General features: G+C 44.8%; 1 protein-coding gene across 2 annotated transcripts in view; it reads right to left on the reverse strand.

Moving 5' to 3' along the window:
• The window catches only part of large2 (LARGE xylosyl- and glucuronyltransferase 2), a 55,682-nt gene that overhangs the window by 23,765 nt on the left and 11,454 nt on the right, over window positions 1-20,463 (reverse strand). For both annotated transcript variants that reach the window (XR_014553423.1, XM_083652924.1), the window contains exons 2-4: window positions 11,304-11,521; window positions 4,942-5,237; window positions 861-943 (exon numbers count right to left, since the gene is read on the reverse strand). Coding sequence is in view for 1 of the 2 variants with exons in the window: in XM_083652924.1 (XP_083509050.1) it covers window positions 861-943; window positions 4,942-5,237; window positions 11,304-11,403 (479 nt within the window). In the remaining variant the exon portion in view is untranslated. The remainder of the gene's footprint in view (window positions 1-860; window positions 944-4,941; window positions 5,238-11,303; window positions 11,522-20,463) is intronic.

Below are 20,463 nucleotides of genomic sequence, written 5' to 3' on the forward strand. Positions count from 1 at the left end.
TGTACTAATGTAGCACTTTGAGATGTTATTGCTAATGAAAAGTGCATTATAAATCAAATCAAAATCAAATCATTATAAGTACTATAAGCGTAGAGGCTTCCAGTTGAATACCTGGCATCCACCTGGAGGCTACAGCGTGAGCACTCAGTCATTCTCTTTTTGTTACTTTCAAGGTCTTGTTTGGTGAAATTAAAGGACTCAAAATTAACAGGATTTGAGGTCAGACATGACAGCTTCTTCTTAGTCCAAAATGTGGGTAAGTGGGTTCCGGGCGGTGTCAGTGTGATGAGGTCTGTGGTGGTGTCATCAGTGATGTTACTTGAGCAATTGTGATGTCATCAGTGTGATGTCACTCGAGCAACTGTGATGGCCACAGTGATGTCACTCGAGCAACTGTGATGTAGTATGAGCTGATGGCGCACAGTTGCACGGCACCTAGGTGGGTGGGCGGTGTCTGTCTGTGTCTGTGTCAGTCAAGGTTTCGGGAGCCCGTGGAGCGGGCGATTTCCATAAGTGCAGCCATGGCGCATCATCTCCAGAGTCTCCTATCTAGGCGCGCTTGATTCCTAGTTGGTCAAAATTAGGTATCATCCTTCATCTTAACAGGGTTTTCCACAAGATGTTAAATTGATGCTAACATGGAGAGCTGAGGCATATGGTTGAATTACAGACTAATTTTATTGATCTGAAATCCACTTATATTCAAGGATTTTCGAGGCCCATGGTTCTAGACATGTCAACCTTTGTATACGCATGTCAACAAAGCTCTGAATTGGAAAAATGTGACTTGAGCGAGACAGAGATTCAGATATTGTGGGAGAAAAATAAACAGATCAGGAATAGCCTGTTATTCAGCTCACCTGTGGAAGAGGATGGACTTGACCAGGGTGACCACGTCTCTGCTGGCGTTGTGACCGGCACACACGCACGCTACATGGATCAGCTGGGGAGACAGAGAGAGAGCACACACACGCTACATGGATCAGCTGGTGAGACAGAGAGAGCACACACACACACACACACACACACACACACACGCTACATGGCTCAGCTGGTGAGACAGAGAGAGCACACACACACACACACACACACGCTACATGGATCAGCTGGTGAGACAGAGAGAGAGCACACACACGCTACATGGATCAGCTGGTGAGACAGAGAGAGCACACACACACACACACACACACACACACGCAGGGTGCGAACTACGGGGGAGCTGGGGGGGCTTTGGCTCCCCTTAAAGAAGTAGTAGACCCCCTGAAAGGCTGACTTGTGAAATTTGGGGGGGTCTCTAAATTATTGACTAATATATATTACCCCATGTATTTTCTATTTCTTTTTCTGTACCTTCATAGTGAATAATGCGTAAAATTACGCTATTTTAATCGTATGATTCAGAGTGTGCTCAATCACTGTCAAATTCACTGTAAGCCCCTATACCGACATGCATGTTATTCTTATCATCACCACATCGAAGCGTGGCGGCGCAGGTGCAAATCAAACGTCACTCACGCGGGCAGGTCAGATTTAAAACAACAGCAAGATGACAAAAAATAAAACAAGGCAGTTTGACAAACTTTACATTCACGAAGAAATGGAAGCAGCCGTCAGTTGAACAGCAACAAGTCGCTTCTACTTCAAACGCAGATGTGGAAAAAGTGACGACGAGGTGAAGCTGGAATAGCCTACCTCTGAGTCCTCCCGCATATGGAGGACTGTTTGTGAGATGGAATGCGTCAGGAACTTCACAGTGAGTGGGACATGTGCGTTATGGAGTGGATAAAAGTGTTGGGCAGAGATATCATGTTCTTGTGAATGTGGATGCAGTGTATATGGAGAGCAGTGCGCCCGTTTCGCCTTTCTGTGCTCTCTCTCACCCTCCCTCCCTCTCTGTGTCCTCCCTCCCTCTCTGTGTGCGCAGCGCGCTTTTCTCTCTTGGAGAGAAAAGTGGAACAGACAAGAGCTGTATCCATGTCTTTGAGCGTGCTGATTTAAAATGAGTTATACCCCTAAATTGGCCTTCAAATTGCCTCAAATTTCTGTAGTGCCCTTTTATGAATTTGAGCCCCTCAAAAGTCGGCTCCCCCGAAAGCCACAGTATAGTTCACACACTGCACACACGCTACATGGATCAGCTGGTGAGACAGAGAGAGCACACACGTCACACACACGCTACATGGATCAGCTGGGGAGACAGAGCACACACACGCTACATGGATCAGCTGGTGAGACAGAGCACACACACGCTACATGGATCAGCTGGTGAGACAGAGCACACACACGCTACATGGATCAGCTGGGGAGACAGAGCACACACACACACACACACGCTACATGGATCAGCTGGTGAGACAGAGGACACACACACGCTACATGGATCAGCTGGTGAGACAGAGGACACACACACGCTACATGGATCAGCTGGTGAGACAGAGGACACACACGCTACATGGATCAGCTGGTGAGACAGAGGACACACACGCTACATGGATCAGCTGGGGAGACAAAGGACACACACACGCTACATGGATCAGCTGGGGAGACAGAGCACACACACACACACACACGCTACATGGATCAGCTGGTGAGACAGAGGACACACACACGCTACATGGATCAGCTGGTGAGACAGAGGACACACACACGCTACATGGATCAGCTGGTGAGACAGAGGACACACACGCTACATGGATCAGCTGGTGAGACAGAGGACACACACACGCTACATGGATCAGCTGGGGAGACAGAGGACTAGGGATGTCAACGGTTAACCGTTAATCGATTAACCGTCGCTAACGTCGTTGTTCGGTTATTGCTGTCGGTCTATCAGTTAATATAATTTTTTTTTTTTTTTTTTTTTGTCTATTTACTCAATGAGCTCATGCCCAAACAAGGCGTGTCTATTTAGATGCTGAAATGTTAATGCTTTTTGTGTTAGAATTATGCCTTTATTTTTTGTTGGCTTTGCTGAAATTTATAAGTTTATTGCCACATTTTGATCAGGTAATCATTCCTACGCTACATGGATCAGCTGGGGAGACAGAGGACACACACACACACACACGCTACATGGATCAGCTGGGGAGACAGAGGACACACACACACGCACACGCTACATGGATCAGCTGGTGAGACAGAGCACACACACACACACACACACGCTACATGGATCAGCTGGTGAGACACAGCACACACACACACACACACGCTACATGGATCAGCTGGTGAGACACAGCACACACACACACACACACGCTACATGGATCAGCTGGGGAGACAGAGCACACACACACACACACACACGCTACATGGATCAGCTGGTGAGACAGAGCACACACACACGCACACGCTACACGGATCAGCTGGGGATCAGCTGGGGAGCAAGGGGTTGGCCAATCGATCTGAAACTTCACATGGGCATTGAACATTGGAAGAGACAGGAAGTGATTAAGCCGGTTTCTCCATTTCCCAGAATTGAGAAAGTGAAAATATAAAACTCTGTGGAGAAAGATGTGTGATTGTGTGGAGACAGGACACGCATCCAACGTCAAAAGCATTTCAGTTTATTGGCAGAGATCAAAAACATCTCATATCCTTATTATAGGACTTGTCCTGCTCCCTCCATTGCTCGTATCAGGTGTTTAGTCAGCAATTATACCAGCTGATTAGGGGTGTAACACTCTGGTTGCTAAACCAATCAGAGACAGCCATATATCTCCTAATTCAGCCTATCACGCCTCTGCTGTCAACTTTAACTTCTGCCCTCCTCCACCCACCCCATTCACCTCCAGTTTATCACTCAGACGATGCCCAGATTTCAGATTTCCAGAAGCCCGCTCATCTTATCATCCATCAAGATCTCAGAGTCCTCTCCTCACCACGAGGTCTAGACTCCATATGGAAAGATATGTCAAAGAAGACTGAGGCTCGCCGGCAACAGCATCCGCCATACCCCATCACTTCAAAACGTGTCCTCTGGGAACCTCTGCATATAGTAAAGCCACACGAGGATGACACACTGGATGTGCTGAAGGACATTGGTTACACCAGCGCTGATGAACGGCGGCGCTCTGGCATGTGTGGCGTGGTGTCTTCTCAAGTGATCTTAACGAACTGCGGCAGAATTGTTCTTCAGATGAGCAGATCATGAATCACCGTCGTCGATGACCTTATCAGGCTTACTCCTCTTCTCAGAGATGAAGATGATAGCGGCCAGGATGATGACCTCGGCCACGATGCCAAGGAAGGGCCAGAGGGCGGCCAGGTGGCTGCGGACGTGAACACTCGAGGTCTGGTTCTTGACCTCAGCGGCGCTGGCTCGGCAAAAGCACAAGAGAAGGAGGGCACTGAAAGCCCACAGCAGCTTCATGGTAAAAACCTCTCTTCAACACCCAACCCTTAATACTGATATTACTCTACTGTGTCCTAGTTCGTTCGAACAAATGTTAATATTAGCAATTGCAATTGTTTTGCACTTGCACGACCGGTCCTACTTATAGCTTCTGCAGGGAAGGAGTTATGACATCACTGATGATTTCACAATGTCTGTGACATCATCTTCCTTCCTTCCTCCTTACAGTATATAAAAGGGAGAAAAGTGGGCAATATCTTTTTTCAATTTTTGTCCCACTGATGATGTCACAATGTCTATGGCATCATCAGTGATGTCATCAGTGACAGCATTACTCTCTTGGGATCTAAGAAATGTCATTCAAAATCCGTATAAAAAGTTTTATTTGGTGAAATCAGCTATATTCAGAATCCGGGGACACTATAGAACATTTCACTCTGGCAAAAAGGGGGGCGGGGTAAAAAGAAATCCCCATTTTTGAGTTTAGGTTTTTAAGTTTTGGTGTTGATCAACATCATCCCTTATCAACCCCTGCAGATATACTGTGAGGATTTTGTGGTAGAAATCAGGGAGCACAGAGCACTGACCTCACACTTCTGGACGGTGGGCGAGCGCGGGCACTCTGTGTGGTTGTTCTTCTCCTCGGCCGTGTTCTCCACGTCCTCGGGCCCCGTGTCCGCCGACGCGCCCCACTGCTGGTTGCCGTAGTTACCATCCGGAGGCTGGGCGGCCGTGCCCTGCTGCGATTGGCTGAGCTGCAGCCGAATCTGCCGGTTCTCCTCCTCGACCTCTCGAACCCGCGACTCCAGCACCGCCCGCTCCAGGACCCGCGCCGCGGGGGTGTCAGGGGCCAGGCAGGGGGCGAGCAGGAGCGATCGACCATCTGAGAGAGAGAGAGAGAGAGAGAGAGAGAGAGAGAGAGAGAGAGAGAGAGAGAGAGATTCAAAGTAGAACAATAACACTATTAAAAGCATAGTCGAAACATCGACTGTATAGAAATATGGACAAAGTCAGCATGAATAGTTTTTTTGTGTTGAAGCATAGTGTGGCCTGTCGCCATCTTGGTGGCCGTCTTACACATGGCACAAGGCGAGGGGTTTCCCAGAGCTCCTCCTACTACTGCTCCATGATCCACAAGCTGCGTGATCACTGCACAGACCACTTGTCAATCACACCCAAAACAGGTCTAGGTCTAGGTTCTAGGTTCTATCGTCTATTTGACTCTAAATGGGTGAGGTATATAATAATTCAACCCCTGTATAGACCAAATCACCGTGACGTCACAATGTAAACAACATTACCTCCGCGTACCACTTTGGGAAGGCGGCAGGTTTAAATGTGCGTGTTGTCAAATAAATGTTGTCAAACCCTCTCGTTGGTTTCGGCCGACTACTTTCAATTTAAATGTTCAAACGGTTGGTAAACATGCTTGTCCGACGTATCTAGCCATTCTTCTGTGTTTGTTTTATGTAGTGTTAGCTAGCTAATAACGTTTGTTTACAACTGTCAAACTCGCTGTTTTTTTGCAGACTTGTTAACGACAGAGCTACTGACGCCACGTTAATTTAATTTAGCTTCAAGTCTACTCTGGTCTGGTCTGGTCCAACAGGTAAATTAGCTAGTCTGGTCTCCACTAACGTTAGTGAAAGTGTTGTTATGAATGATATTAAACAACAACACAACACGAACAAACCATTTTTGTCTTCTTTGTCTGTTTTTGTCTTCAACACGTCAGTTTGTGCCGTTCACCGCCATTATGATGTGTGGACCCCAGGGGTAACTAACTTTAAGTAAATGTAAACATCCCCGCTGATTTGGTCTATAGGTGTTATGAAAGGTGAAATTAGCTATATAGACCAAAACCGTGTTTTGAACCAGGCTGTAAACATGCTTAATGCTGTTGTAAAGTAAATGTAATGTAAAACCTTATACATTTTCTTCTTCACTGGCTCAATTCGGTCTCTCTCTTTCTCCCTGCCTGCCTACATGTTCTTCGTGCGCCCACACGCATAACACGCACTGAAAGATGAAATGACTCGCACATAACAATCACTGAAAGATGAAATGACTCGCACATAACACGCACTGAAAGATGAAATGACTCGCACATAACAATCACTGAAAGATGAAATGCGCAAATTCAACAATTTAGTCGTTACCGTGTTCCAAAGAAGATGCGAGCACGAAGCGGTCTATAGCCGATTCTTTTACGAAACAAAATGAGGCAGATCAGAGAGAGGAGGAGGCTGGTGGAGAGTGACGAGGTTGGCGGTGAGGAACCAACGATAATCCCCGACTCTGACAGTGATGAAAGTGATGGCTGCGGTGAAAGCACAGAAGAAAACGTACTGGGCAAAAATGGCTAACGCGGTACCCGTGATTCCTCCGATACATGTGCAGTTTCCAGCCGCTTCTTCTTTTGTCTAAATGCTGCGTCACTGTGAAGAGGTAGGTGACTGTCACCCGGGGAAACATGGTGACAGAAACAACATCCACTCTGTACCAAAGGCACAGAGGGAAGCGGAGGATTTGGAAGGCGTTTTGATGGGTCAGAGCGGGCCGATCTCTTGTAAGGCCATGTTCACATTACAGGCAAATCCGATTTGCTGCTAAAGTCATTAATCATCATTATCTTGATTGGTTTCCCAAATCTGATTTGGGAGTGTGTCCGCACTGCCACAAATCTGATTCTCAAGTCGGATCTGTGTGTCCAGACCTAAACAGCCTATCTGCATTGGTTTGCTATGGTAACGACGTGGGCGTCAGTAAATACGTACTTTGGTGACGTGGTTTTCCTGCGCAGAAGCATTTGATCACGAGTTTGATCATGACGTTCAAATCAGATTTGGTGGATCCGCACTCAAGTCACATCAGTCGAAAGCAGATTGGAAACTACCTCCATATGTGGTTTGGGACAAGTGACACAAATCAGACTTGGAGCATCCAGACTCATGAAACCAATCTGGATAAAGTCATTAATAGGTCACTAAAGTTCACAAATCAGATTTGGCCTCTTAGTCTGAACATGGCCTAACCGCCTCAGCGAGCGAACGCCTCCCGAGCGCTCGTTTACAGTCGAGCGCCAGATGTTAGATGTTAGCGTCAACATGGAAACCCAGGCAACGGACCGGAGGGGGAGATGGAGACACTTTCCTATACGAGGCAACGCAGCCAATCAGGTTTGACCTGAAAACCTGATCACAACTGAGCCAGTGTGTGAGCCAACTATTTGGTCAGGGCATAATGAACAGATTTAATTTATGTTGTTACAAGACGTAGTCAGGAAATAAAATGGCATCGACGAATACTAATCTAATAACTCATTTTCATTGACAAAATGGACTAAACTTGTGGCCGTACCGTTCGTAGAAGAGTTATTAACGCAAAAGTGTCCTTTTGTTGGCATGAACCTGCAGAAGCGTCACGCTCCCCTGGCTCTCACAGCAGAAGATTGGCGCTATGATCACACCTCACCTCCCCTTCCCTCTCCTTTCTAACATTCCCAGAGTGCTTCACTTCAGCTGCTCCTCTGACAGGGTGGACAGAGAGAGAGAGGGGGACAGAGCGAGAGAGAGAGAGAGAGGGAGAGAGAGAAACAGTGATGAGAGTAGAAAGAGAGAGAGAAGAGGAGAGAGATGGAGAGAGAGAGAGAGAGAGAGAGAGAGAGAGAGAGAGAGAGAGAGACAGCAGGGTTTGCCAACTGGCTCTCATCTTAACAAGCCAATGTGCAGCAGGTGCCAGTACCACCCTTTTTTTGAATAATGTACAGCTCTCCCTCTTTGTGTGTGTGTGTGTGTGTGTGTGTGTGTGTGTGTGTGTGTGTGTGTGTGTGTGTGTGTGTGTGTGTGTGTCTGTGTGTGTGTCTGCGCGTGTGTGTGTGTGTGTGTGTGTGTGTGTCTGTGTGTGTGTGTGTGTGTGTGTGTGTGCGTGCATGCGTGCGTGTGTGTGTGTGTGTGTGTGTGTGAAGTCCTGCACCGCTGCCCAGAGCACTGCAGCTCTCCAAACACTCACTCACTCACTCTGCTCCCACCAGCTAAAACGGATATACTGCACTGTGACAACTCATCTGTCATCTGTGTGTGTGTGTGTGTGTGTGTGTGTGTGTGTGTGTGTGTGTGTGTGTGTGTGTGTGTGTGTGTGTGTGTGTGTGTGTGTGAGAGAGAGAGGTCCCAACAAAGTGGAATCCTATTTCCCCACTACACTTGTCCATCACACATTTCTGCTGAAGCTCATCATGAAACAGAAATAACAAATGTATTACCAGAAGTGTGTGTGTGTGTGTGTGTGTGTGTGTGTGTGTGTGTGTGTGTGTGTGTGTGTGTGTGTGTGTGTGTGTGTGTGTGTGTGTGTGTGTGTGTGTGTGTGTGTGTGTGTGTCAGACTACTTTCAATCATGGCAGCTCCACCTCCTGTTTCACTCGAACTTGTAGAATATATGTATATGTATGAGCGTGATGCATCTATTCTAAGCTAACTTGCTGAGTTCACTGATTAAAGATCGTTAACGTTTTGCTTTGATGCATTTGCAACTAAAGTCTCAAAAGACACACACTCTCGCGCACACACACACACACACACACACACACATACACACACACACACACACACACACACACACACACACACACACACACACACACACACTGCACTGTCCCACCTTACATAGTTAACCAACACAGTCTCCAGAAAATTCTAAAATAGCAACGTTTTGGACCAACGTTGCTATGTTACAATTTCGGCTGCAAAATTGTAAAATGGTAACATTTTTCAATGGGTTTGAGGGGTGGGAGAGGTTAGGGTTAAGGTCTGGAGAGAGGTTAGAGGGGTCCGTGGATTAGCGTTAAGGTCTGGGGAGAGGTTAGGGTTAGGGTCTGGGGAGAGGTTAGGTTTAGGGTCTGGGGAGAGGTTAGGTTTAGGGTTAGGGTCTGGGAGAGGTTAGAGGCTAACTTGTGCACCAAACACACCAAGTAAATTTCCTTGTACGGTATGTGCAAACCGGAGCAATTTATAGAGAGAGTGGCGTCAGCGGAGGAACAAAATGCGTGACTCATTAGCCAATGAACAGCCAGGAAGGGGTCTCGCGCTACTTTTGAATGCTAAAGTAAAGCTGATAATGTACAATTTGATTCTAAAAAAAACCCAAACCCTTTCAAAGTACAACACAAACTGTCCATTTTGCTGCAACTCGACAGTGCTGCTTAATCCAGGACCTTACTTCCTGGAACTCTATACACGTGTCTGGTGCAAACATTCTTTGGCCGAATAAAATAATTTGGGGTTGATGGTCCGGGTCAGATGCGGATGTGGATCTTCTAGAGCTCGGAGCCATCTGACGCAAGGTCGGTCAACCAATTAGCTTGTTTAATGAGTGTGTGTGTGTGTGTGTGTGTGTGTGTGTGTGTGTGTGTGTGTGTGTGTGCGTGTGTGTGTGTGTGTATGTGTGTGCGTGTGTGCGTGTGCATTCTAAAAGTTCTTCCAAGAAAAAGCCTCGAGGCATAGAGATTCTCAGAAGATTTAATCTAATCCAAAGGAAGCCACCGAACAAGGACGAGCCGCTCAGTGGTCGGAAAGAAATAAGGAAATTGAGCATAATTTTCAAATATGGCTGAACTGCATAAAACATTGTGATAATAGCTGTTTTGTCTTTTGCTCGGGCAGCCGCTTATAACACTGACCCAAACCACAGCTCCACTCTTTCATCATAAATCATGTTTTGACTTCTTAAATCCAGTCTCCATGCAAATTACACGGTAGGGAGAGTCAAACGATTCAATTGGATAACCATAAATACCTGGCCTGACTTAATTTGAGTCCGCTTTCCCCCCCAAAGTCCATCGGCATGTTTTTTTTTATGGTGCCAAAATTACTCCATTTATCATAGCCACAAACTGTGAATATCCCAATTATCATCAGATTTTCCAAATCTCAAAAAGGTCCTTGAACTACTCATGTGCGATGAATGGTTCCATCGGGAAACATAACCCGATCTAAGCTTAATATTTCATCAAAAGCACTTTATTCTACACATATATCGTTTAAACTTTTTGAATGACTTGGCTGCGACCAACAGTCACGTGAAAAGAATTCTGTGAAATTCGACTGGACAGCAGTTTTGACACTGAGCAGAGAGGAGAGGACAAGAGGACAGTTTGTAAAGAGTTCAGTATGTATAATGTAGCATGTGGACACCCCTTCTTTTCCCCTCACACTTGGGGGCACTTGGAAAAAATGGCTATTATAGATTCCATCTTTTTTTTTTTATATAATAAATTATCAAAGAAATTCAACCAATGTTTTAATAATAATAATAATAATAATAATGTTATTAATAATAATAATAATAATAATAATAATAATAATAATAATAATAATAATAATGTTAATAATAATAATTTATTGGATTTATATACGAGGGATCAGCCAAGCAGCATTTTGGTAAACAAACCGCATCACTGGGTGGCAACGGCGATGGAACCCTATGGAGCCTGAGTTTGAGGGTCTGACTCTAGCCGGCTGACCGTGTTTACAATTTAAAAACTGCGACAGTTCACACAACTTTAACACAACATGCATACGGTATATTATACATCAAACTCTTGATGTATCTTGATGTAGCTAATTCTGCTCTCACTCAGAATGTCAAAATATAAGCGATGTGATGAGATATTAACGTTTGTTTGGCACAACTCATACTAGTTAACTGCCGCGGGGTTACGCATTTTTGGGTGGCAGTGACATCACGCTGATTCGTCCTATAGTGCCTTTCAAGACACTCAAAGCACTTCACATATCAGGGGAGGGAGGGGGAGGTAACTCAACTCATCCACCTTTTCTTTATGATTGATCACAGTATAACTGTGTTATACTGCACTGTAAGAGATCCCTCCCCCCCACCCACGACCTAATAGCTGTCAGTTCTTAGCAGTGTAAGCTCTTTGGTTCATACTCACTCTCCAGGTTCCCGGCCAGCAGGTAGAGCCAGGTGAGGAGGCTGACGGCCGTGAGCGATGCCAGCAGCAGCTTCACGCGCCCTCGACACAGCAGGTGCATGATGGGAGGGCGGGCGCGGCACGGGGGGAATGGGAGGGGGGGGGGGGGGTCGGAGGGAGGGGGAGGGGGGTTCAGGTAGGGCTCAGTCCCTCGTTGGCTCCCTGCAGCATCCTTTCATCTGAGGAGGAGAGAGGACACGTATGTCAGCAGCAGTCAAACACCGGGAGAGACAATAGACTTTTCTAGCTGGGGTGATCAGATGTCCCGTTTTGTCCGGGGACAGTCCCGGGATCAGGATGGATGTCCCCGAGTCCCCACAGATATCTGTTGGGACCATAGACTGTCTATCCCGGGTTTACAACATTCACTACCAAATTGTCCCGGTTTTCACCACAATTAAAATAATAGTTTTATACTTGTTTTTCAGCGCTTACAGAGACGTTTTATCGCGTTCTGTCATCTTCTGGAATGAAGCTGAATGAATCTCCATATGAAAGTGTTGCTATGAGAAAGAGACTTAATACGGCTTCATATCGGTGAGAAGCAGACAGCAGTGCTGCAGCCAAAATCAAAGCTGCTTAGATCATGAGAAGAGCTATCACTCTGACCCAAAAATAAATAGAATTATTTTTCTTTTCTTTTTGTGTTCTGTTCTGTATACCATTCCACTGATGCTTTGCGACGCAAAGGAGGATTATAAAGAATATAAAGGCTTACATTCTGATGCAGGACTTTGTGGGCAAAACAGCAATGGAATATTAACTGTGTAAAAAAAAATATATATATACAGTATGTATATAACTATATAGTTATAGTAAATAACTATAAAACTATCTGTGCTCTCATTTCAGTGCAGTGTGTCAGATTGGCAGATTTGGCACCCAAAGTTACACGAGTGGTCGGCCATGACACGTGGCACACACAGTGTGAGTTGGCGCACGTGCAGTCTCCAGACCAGACCAGAACTCGACTCTGTTTGCTAGCCAGCCTCAGACAGTGCTACAGCTGTAGCCTGCAGCTAGCTAGTTAATAAGCCATGATGAGAGTCACATAAACAAATGGCATTAAGATGTGTGAGAACATAGTTTTGTACGTTGGAGATTTTAGCCGTTTTTTGTTTACAGTTTTTAACAGTTGTGACTGAGTGTGAATCTGACAGAATGTGCTGTTAAGATCATGGCCTTTATCAGGCTTATAATCAGTGGGCTAGCTCCTAGCTCCGTTTAGAGTAGACAATGCAGAAGTAACTTAAACCTGATTTCTTTTTCGAATGACCTGTAGGGGGCAACAAAAAAAGAGTGCAAGAAGAAGTAACAGTACATGATGGTAGTGAATGGGAAAATGGCCGTACTTCTCACTTGCTTGTTGGCCCCAGTAAACACTTTCCTAATGAGTTCATGGTAACAGAAAATACAATGTTTTGGGGAGTGATTGACAGGTCGCCTGTCCAGTGATCGCGCAGCTCGCCAAATCACAGACCAATAGCAGGCCACGCTGCAACCTCAAGGCTTCAAACCCAGAGTCCAAGAGCCAATGGGTGACATCGCGGTAGCTACGTCCATATACTCATATAATATAATATAATACATGAGGCTTCAGCTCCGTCCTAGCTGTCAGACACCGTGCAAAATGAGATCATCCACACAACTAATTACATTTAAAGATGGAGAACCTGGAAAGGCAGAAAGCCCAAGACAAGATGTTCCAGCGCTCTTCATCCATCCATCCGCCAGTCCATCTGTCTCTGTGTCTCGGTGCCACCTTCCCTCATGTGTTGTGTTGTCATATGTTGATTAGACTGGGAGGTCTGTCTCTGTCTTACAATGTGATTAATTAATCCCGGCTGTTTCGCTTTAATTAGACAGGAGCCCGAAGCAAACGAGACTGCCAACAGAAAGAAGCTGCTGTGTGAATTTGCAGCGATAAGCAGGTGGCCTCAAGCTGACGTTTCATCTCGTTTGAGTGTGCTGGTGTCTTCCTGGCAAACAGCTTCAAACCAAATGACTTCGTGTTGGAAGTTGGAAGGCGACAAAACTCTGAGAAATGTCTCTGAGAGGAAGGAGCCTGCTGCACCGCTGTTGTGCTGTTCACGTTCGCTGTTCACATTTGATCAAATTTGTAAACGTGAGGAATTGAATTGGAATTGTGCTAATTCGTTTCTGACATTATATCAGAAACATACCTGTTATGTCAGCTGAGAAACATTTCTCCCCTGTGTTTAAAGTTGATCTAAGAAATCTTTCCTGTTTGCTGAGAATGCAGTGGCAGCCTAAATGTTGGAGAAGCGAGTTTGTGACGGGAAGGTCGTGTCGGTTCCATCCGCGGAACCGAAACATCCCCGTGGAAAGTGAAAAGCAGCGCTTGCCCCACCCTCATTAGCACCACTGAGGTGCCCTTGAGCAAGGCCCTTAAAGGCCGGCTTTACCGTGGGGAATATTAATTCTTAAAAAATCTTAAATTTCGAATCCGTTGAAATTTTTGAAATTGCTTGTTCACAGCCAGAGGAAAAAAAAAATGAGAAAAAAAAAAAAAAAAAAAAAAAAAAAAAAATGGGCCAGGTGACGCGTTTCGACCTGGCCCAATTTTTTTTTTCTTTTTTTTTTTTCTCTGGCTGTGAACAAGCAATTTCAAAAATTTCAACGGATTCGAAATTTAAGATTTTTTAAGAATTAATATATATTCATATTCCCCACGGTAAAGCCGGCCTTTAACCCCAACTGCTCCAGTGGAGCTGCTCAGTGGCCAACAGATCAGATTGTGGTTGTACTGGTCAGCTTCCAGGTATGAATGTGAGGGTGTGTGTGAATGTGAACAGCTCCTGAAAAAGAGAGCATTGCTCTCAGTGAGACTCCCCCTGTAGCCATAAAGGTACATCAAATGTTAAACAGCATTTTGGAAAAGTAAAGTCAAAGTTTGGATCCAATATTTGAAATCCATCATTAGAAAATGGGACACCTATAGTTTTACAAAAGGATTTAAGAAATGATGTTACTGTAGGAAGGACAGGAGGTAGCATCCTTGGTTGATAAAACAAAACACTCCAGGCTATATTTGCGAGATACTGAATGAAGAATGGCTGGTGAGTCATAGCCTAAATATAATTCCCCCCAATATTCATAAACAGTGCTTTGGATTGCAGCAAAGCAGGAACGATGTGAACTAATACACAGAGAGAGAGAGACAGAGAGAGAGAGAGAGAGAGAGAGAGAAGAGAGAGAGAGAGAGAGAGAGAGAGAGAGAGAGAGAGAGAGAGAAGAGAAAGAGAGATATAGAGAGAGAAGAGAGAGAGAGATAGAGAGACCACAGTGTTCCGGCAGGACACATGCCCCAGCACAGCCTAAATAAACCATCCTTAGCCAACACATACAGCAGAGAGATGAAGAGATGGAAAAACAGACAGAGGTGTCACTCCCCATAAACATACAGACCCCGGCTCACCGCCTGACAAACAGCCGGCCCGGCCCGGGAGGAGGAACCGCTCGGCTAAATAAAGGGCGCAAACGCCTCCGTTGACTTTGACACCATGGCTGTAGTAGATTTGTCAGCTGAGGCGTAGCTCTGAGCTCGTAAACGCAGCCACACTGTGGATGTGGGGCATCGCCATGCAGGCCACCTCGCTGTTTGCACCTGAACGTGTAGCTGCGTATCGAAGACAATTTAAAAGCCCCCTCCCTCCAGTCAGTTTTCCTACCTCTCTCTACCTGTTGGTGTTCAATGAAAACGTTGTAATAAATATTCGCATATTTGTACGTCATCTGATTTGCACCAAAGAACTTACATTGATATACCGAGGGCTAATAGCTTGTTCCACTGCAGCACCATAGAGACACTGCGGCACGCGTCATCATTCAGAAACCACGCCCAAAACGGGGGGAAACAAAAACTCCCCCCCCCCCAATCCTGGCGTTCTCCTATGTCACGTGTTGCACACAAAGATCGTATATACGGAAGATGAACACTCCAACTTACTTCACTGACAGCTAGATCCACATTTTTCTTGTCGCCAATTCTCAATGGCTTCCTTGTTTTGCTCGAGAGTACAAAAAAACTTTAATTGCCGATTTTTTTACATTTGTTGTCTGTGCAGCCCACCACACAACAGCTTTTAGCTATGTTTAATTCAAAAATTAATGATTAAAATGATGCTGGTGTGTAGATGTGAATGGAGTGCTTACCCCTGTCATGGGCGTGGCCTATTGCATGCAGTGTCTCTATGGCTGCAGCGCTGTTGTCAAAAAAGCCGAGGAGCTTCGTCTCTTGCCTTCAATATACTCTTTGTCTGCGCTACAGCGGACGTTACTGGAAACAGTATGGCCTCTGTAAAACAAGCACAATATTGTGATAGTATCAACAAACCGAGACTAAAGACTCCTGATAATATTAAACTGGTTAGATTTTATCGGAACGTCAACGACGAGAAGAAGACTGACTTCAAACAGCTCAGACTAAGTTTTATGACCACCTCCTACACCAAATGAGTGAGATGACGGAAGCGCGCCACAACAAAAAGCAAAACTCTCATCACTCCATTCCGACATTGGAAATCCGTCTGCAACAGTGAAATGGCTTGAGAAGTCTTTTGCTGTAAGGTCGGCGCTACTTCTACAAAGTAAGATTGTATTCATAGAAGCAGACGTTCTAGCTGTGAAGGTGCAGTGAAACTCATATTAAGTTGTCGCATATTGGTTTTTATTCTTGCAATAATCGTATGGCAAAGAGCAATTTGCGGGTCGCACGCCTCAAAATAGTTAATTACTCAAAATGCTAAGATTGACTGCTGCAAACTGTGGACAAACTGCAGATCTGCAGTCCCACCACGCCCCCTTCAGACTAAAGCTTGACACATCCCCAGTGTGTGGAGATGATTTATGAGTTAATTAGCCAGTGTGATGTATGCTGTGTGTGTGTGTGTGTGTGTGTGTGTGTGTGTGTGTGTGTGTGTGTGTGTGTGTGTGTGTGTGTGTGTGTGTGTGTGTGTGTGTGTGTGTGTGTGTGTCGTTAAGAGAGGTGCTGAGACAGGAGGAAAGGTGAGGAAGAGGAGCGATGAGGAAGAGAGCAAGGATCAAGAGAGGAGTGCAAACAAGAGCAGAGGTGAAGACAGGAAAAGAGAATCAGTCGCAAGAATAAAATCTCAGCAGCGCACCTTTCTAAAATCCACGGAAATGTGAAATATGAACATTTCTGAATGAAAATAGGTTGCGTATCACATTTATAGATACGTGAATATTCATATGAATGTCACCGAGTCTAATGACGTGTAATAATGACGACTGCATGTTGAAGTATGTCGCGGACGCTTAAGGGATTGTAGCGCTGGGTTTGGCGGACGTGTTAGCGTCCCCATCTTACAAGCGAGAGAGAGCATTTTCGACTTCTGAGTGAGGCATGTCGTGTTTTGACTTTTCCTCTTAACCTTAACTAAGTTGCTTTGTTGCCTAAACATGATCAAAGTTGTTTTTTTTGCATTTTGGAAAGGCAGTAAGGTTTTCTAATTGACCAGCGTTGTTTCAATTTTACATTGACATGTACATATCCCGGTTTTCACACTGATGACATCACTGATGACATCTTCACTGAACTATAGCCTCAGCCTTAGGGCAATTAATCTACCCTAATTAAAAAATCTGGCTCCGTCAGCTCACCCGCACGGGTGCTCTTTACACTTCCTGAAAGGTTCAGCCCGATCGCACGTAAAACGGCATAGCTGTGGCTGGACAAAATTCATGAAACAAACAGAGAGACAGACAGAGTCCACATTGCCAAATTTAGATAGATAGATAGATAGATAGATAGATAGATAGATAGATAGATAGATAGACAGACAGACAGACAGACAGACAGACAGACAGATAGATAGACAGACAGACAGACAGACAGACAGACAGACAGACAGACAGACAGACAGACAGACAGACAGATAGATGATAGATAGATAGATAGATAGACAGACAGACAGACAGACAGACAGACAGACAGACAGACAGATAGATAGATAGATAGATAGATAGATATATGATAGATAGATAGATATAGATAGATAGATGATAGATAGATAGATGATAGATAGATAGATAGATAGATAGATAGATGATAGATAGATAGATAGATAGATAGATAGATAGATGATAGATAGATAGATAGATAGATAGATAGATAGATAAATAGATAGATAGATAGATACTGTAGATAGATAGATAGATAGATAGATAGATAGATAGATAGATAGATAGATAGATGATAGATAGATAGATAGATAGATAGATAGATAGATAGATAGATAGATAGATAGATAGATAGATAGATAGATAGAGAGATAAAATACCAAGGTTTTATGCTGGTGATTGATTGTTTTAGGAGGAGACTAAAAGGAAATGGGAGATTTGAGAACAGTAAAGCAACAGAGAGGAGGGGAGGAAAGGAGATGAGAAGAGGAGAGAGGAAAGAAGGATGAGGTGAAGGGACAGGAAATGAAAGAGAAGAGGAAAAGAATGGAAAGAAGAGAAAAGGAAATAAAAGGACAGACTGCACAGCATTTTGATCCCTTGTCCCACTTCCCACATAATTGAGACGATGTCCCGCATTTTGATTGGCTGTAGTTTTCAAAGAGTCAAACAGACACTTTTCTCAAATCTGGCTTTTATCCAATGGCTGTGGAGAAAGCAGAGGAAGGCTGTCATCATCACAGGGCTGTCAATCAAACTGCAGCAAGGGTCAAGTGCAGGTGAAGCTGTCACCATCTTGCCGCCTGCGGCGACGCCCAACGGGGAATATTAAAATTCACGATGCAGATTTAGACGGGATATGATACTGCTCCAACAAAGACAAACTATACCTGGGTGAAGCCGGCACAAGGTGATTCTCTCTCTCTCTCTCTTTTTTTTTGTGTGTGTAAGATTTGAGTTATTTTTCTATTTCAAACGGGGGAGAATAGGATGTGGAGCGACACAGTGCATGTGAGTCTCACAAGAGACATGCGGCTGAAAACGAGATGTGCCGATCTATGGAAACTCAAAGATGACTGCCAGACAGATAAGGTAACAGCAGCTGAAATAACTAGCACTCACCACGAGAGAGACAGAGTTAGAGAGAGAGAGAGAGAGAAAAGTCTGACTAACTTTAACATTATGGTGTTTGGAATTAAAATCCTGTGCTTTTATTTTGAAGGCTAAACGTCCAGATAACTTACTTGTAATTATCTCATAATTGCATATCACATACATAGAGATCTTGATCAATTATGAGATCATAAGTCATAATTACCAGATACTAAGTCATAATTATGTAGTCTGACTCACTGGAAGCAGGCTGCCATTGGTGCCGAGCATTTCAGTTGGAGCGGAAGGGAATCCCTTTCTGCCGCTGTGAAACAACAACAACAACGCTAGCTAGCAAGCTAGCAACCTACACGCTGAAAATGGCAAGTATTACGAAGATTTGGATTGTGCAATAAAGCAGGCCTGCTTGGTACTTTGGGTGGATGGTTGTAAAGATAACAGAGCCTGTTTTCCCCCGCTACACCAGAGTGAGAGTAAGAGCAGCCAGACTCTCTCCAGCATGGCGAAACGCAAAATAGCCTGGCAAGCGAGACTAATAATTATGAGATCATAAACCATCTTGGATTTTTTTCTTTGGTGAACACAATAGGCTTCCGTAGAAAGCAGAGGAGAGGAAATAAAGAGAGGGGCGATATGAGAGAGGGAAGTGGAGTTGCGTTGGCTCATAAAGCCATGCAGAGCTGGTATAAAAGTGAGGGACAGCGGCGCTAAAGGAGGATTTAATGGGCAGCCTGTGAGCAGCAGCAGCTCAAAGCGCTGACACGTCTGGGCTCTAATGTAGCTGTTAAAACCAGCGGGTCAGCTGCCGCTGCCGCCGCACGAGGGACGGCCTCCTCCGCCGTCCAATCAGAAGCCGGATGGGACTGGAGGGACACAGCGGGCTGTGTGTGTCAGAGATGGGGACTTGGACTTGCGACTTAGTCTTACTTAAGTCGCACACAGTGACTAGACTCATCCTCAAAAGTCTCCACTTGGACTTGAGATTTGGGACTCGTGAACAATCTGTATTAATTAATTTATTTATTTTCATTTTATTGGCACAGGAAATGTCTACTAATAATGTCAACTAATCAATGGTGATACTGTATGCTAAATAGGTAAAGGAGTGAGGATAACATGTTTTGTATTCCTTAGTTTCAGCTACTGTATGCAGTGTTCTAAGCAGACCAGATGGCATGCAGCAGATGATAGACCGCTCACCCATAAGAGACTTGAGACTTGACTTGGACTTGTGGCCACTTGACTTGGACTTGCAAACAATGACTTGTGAGCATCTCTGGACTGTGCGGGAGGAGAGCTTAACAAATAACCACATCTAATGGGCGTAAATTAAAGAATAACACAACATCCCCTCTCTCTCCCTTCTCAAAACATTCCTGTGGATTTCTACAAGCTATTATCAGAGAAACAGCTATCATGTGATTTATTTCCTGACTTCCAGATGGCCTTTGCTTTCATTCCACTGAAAACAATATTAAACCCACATTGAGCTGGCAAAACTAACAGCAGTAACGTCATGGAGAGATGTGGGCGTCTAGAAATGTTTTTGCTAGAAACAACAGTTTTGAATGAATGTGTGCTTTCAGACATGCCTACTCTTTGTCCAATGAGAGAGCTCCTGACATCGTAACATTGGTCGAACAAAGAGACTTTGTGAAACCATTGACTGTAAAAAAAAAAAGATGGACGACGCGTCTCCACTTCCTACCGCTATGCAAGAGTGAAGCCAAAATATATCGTTTCAGCGAGCTGCCATCTTGCTTGTGTGACGTCATTTGGAGCCAGAGTCTGCGCAGGAGTCAGGTCGTGCCGCCGTCTGACGGAGGGTTGAGAGTGCCTGTCACAGCTGTCAATCAGCACTTTTATATCGGCAACTAATTAACATACATCAGCATGATAAGTGCATGATGCAGTGTTTGCTAATACAGTAGTTGACAGGAAATAAGCTAGGTTTCAAACTGTTCCCTAGCAACACAATTTCGTGAAAGTCGTCTATACAGTCAATGGGTGAAACACTGTAGCAGCAGCAGATGTCAAATATTAAAATACTTCTCCAAATGATGAC

The sequence above is a fragment of the Poromitra crassiceps genome (genome assembly GCF_964638095.1).
Source record: "Poromitra crassiceps genome assembly, chromosome: 16".
In the NCBI taxonomy this organism is placed as follows: Eukaryota; Metazoa; Chordata; class Actinopteri; order Beryciformes; family Melamphaidae; genus Poromitra; species Poromitra crassiceps.